This window comes from Chaetura pelagica, unplaced genomic scaffold, assembly GCF_000747805.2.
Source record: "Chaetura pelagica isolate M959 unplaced genomic scaffold, ChaPel_1.0 scaffold618, whole genome shotgun sequence".
Lineage (NCBI taxonomy): Eukaryota > Metazoa > Chordata > Aves > Apodiformes > Apodidae > Chaetura > Chaetura pelagica.
This window is the reverse complement of record NW_009954110.1, coordinates 107822-109676: the sequence shown is the minus strand read 5'-3', so window position 1 is coordinate 109676 and position 1855 is coordinate 107822. Positions and strand designations below refer to the sequence as shown.

General features: G+C 53.0%; 1 protein-coding gene across 1 annotated transcript in view; it reads right to left on the bottom strand.

Annotated features, from left to right (window-relative positions):
- ARL6IP4 (ADP-ribosylation factor-like 6 interacting protein 4) overlaps nt 1–1709 on the bottom strand; it is a 5147-nt gene extending 3438 nt beyond the window's left edge. The window contains exons 1-2 of the mRNA XM_010002544.1: nt 1520–1709; nt 845–1174 (exon numbers count right to left, since the gene is read on the bottom strand). Coding sequence (XP_010000846.1) covers nt 845–1174; nt 1520–1709 — 520 coding nt within the window. The remainder of the gene's footprint in view (nt 1–844; nt 1175–1519) is intronic.
- Between the last annotated feature and the right edge of the window lie 146 nt (nt 1710–1855).

Genomic DNA, 1855 nt, shown 5'->3' with positions numbered 1-1855 from the left:
CTCACATCTATAAGCTACATCTAAGTACTTCAGAAATCAATCTCTGAATGTGGCTCCTTGTGTTTCCTTGGTGTGGCCTGAGGATGGCCAGGGTGGGAAGGAGGGAGGAGAGCCTGGAGCTCCCTGCTGTACCCAGCCCTGCCTCCCTGGGACACCTCCTGGGGTCCCAGCACAGGTGACACGTGTCCCCCCAGCACCGCACCTGTGTGCCCCATCTTCAGCAGGTGGAATTTTATTTCACCAAAGGGTGAGATACTGTGAGGCTTGCTTGCCTTAAGAGGCCCAAATCCTGAACCAGCGGCAGGAAGACAAATGAACAATTTTAGTTCTGTGAAGACCAAGCAATGCTGGTAGAATGTGGATCTGTTTGCTTCCCTTGTAAAAAGGAACTTTCTTCTGACTGCTAGTGAAGGCTTTAATTTCACCCAGTGTCATGAGGAAAATGCCATTGGTTCGTACTGGTGCTGTAGTTGTCATAGATTTTATTATAGCATATTATGATAATTACCTGTTTATTGGCTAATTGCTCTTTAGTTAGTGCAAGGGAAGTGGAGGGAGTAGGACCAGTGCCGGATTTCAGTGTACAAGGGGCATTTGTTAATAACACCCAAAGCTCTCATTTTCTGAAGCTGGCGAATCACATCCTTTCATGTCACTGGGATTTCTTTTTAACACCTTCTGCTAGAACAAACAAGGAGTAACACAGCCTGACTTCAAAGATTCCTGGGCAGCAGGAACGCTTCAGAGGAGTATTTTTGTTTTCCAGGTCACTGCATCAGCCCTCTGAAATTCCTCCCACAGCCTGCACTAAGTCCTCTCAGCAGGAGGGAAACACCACCCCTACCTGGTCCAGAGTCCACCAGTGACTCCTTCTGCCACTGCTCCAGCGAGGGTCCAGGCATCACCTCTTCCTTGGCTTTCTCCTCCTTAGCTCTTTCCTTTAACTTTTTTGATTTCTTCTTTATTCTCTTCTTCTTCTTCTTCTTGTCCTTCTGTTTCACTCGCTTTTTTTTGCTGTGTCGGCTCTTCTTTGTTTTGGAGTCACTGTCACTGGAGTCATCAGAAGAGGAGCTGGAGGAAGAGGAAGATGAGGAGCTGGTGGATGAAGACTGTGTCTCAGATGAAGAGGTACTTGTCTTCCTCTTCTTTTTGTCTTTTCCTTCCTTCTTTTTTTCTGCAATACATCAGAGGAGGTTGAGGGGAGCAGCTCCCCATGGAACCAGGGATGCTGGTCACCCCTCCCAGCCTGGTTTCTCTCCTGCCTGAAGCCCCCAAGTGCTGGGACACAAGACCCCTCTGTGCCAACCCCTTTAACACAGGACAGTGTCCCACTGCCAGACCAGCACACAGAGGGGCTGCAGGGCCCCACGCCTGGCAGAACAAGACTAAAAGGTGCACAGGGAGGTGACAGGCACCCATTTAGCTAAAAGCAGGGACCCTCTTCTCCCACCTACGCCCAATCTCTGCACCCACCCCAGGAAAATGTGGTGCCAGCACAGGGCCCTGGGCCTTTCCCCACCTTCCCTACCTGCTGCTGAGCTCGACTTGTGCCGGTGTGACCCAGAGGGCTCCTTCCTGGGAGGGGAGCTGCTGCCCGGGGCTGAGTCCTTGCTGCTCTTCCTCCTCTTCTTCTCCCTCCTGTCCTGTCTGCTCCCAGAACGGCTTTTGCTCCTGCTCCTCTCTCGCTTGCGGGCCTGGCTGTGGGCCATGGGCAGCCCTGCGGGGGGCACATCAGCGCTGCTCCCACCCACCCCTGAGCCAACCAGCCCCGCACAACCTGCTCCTGGGAAAACTCCCTCTGGCCGAGCTGCCCATCCCGGGCACGGGGAGCCCGCGGGTGCTGCTCGAGTTTGTC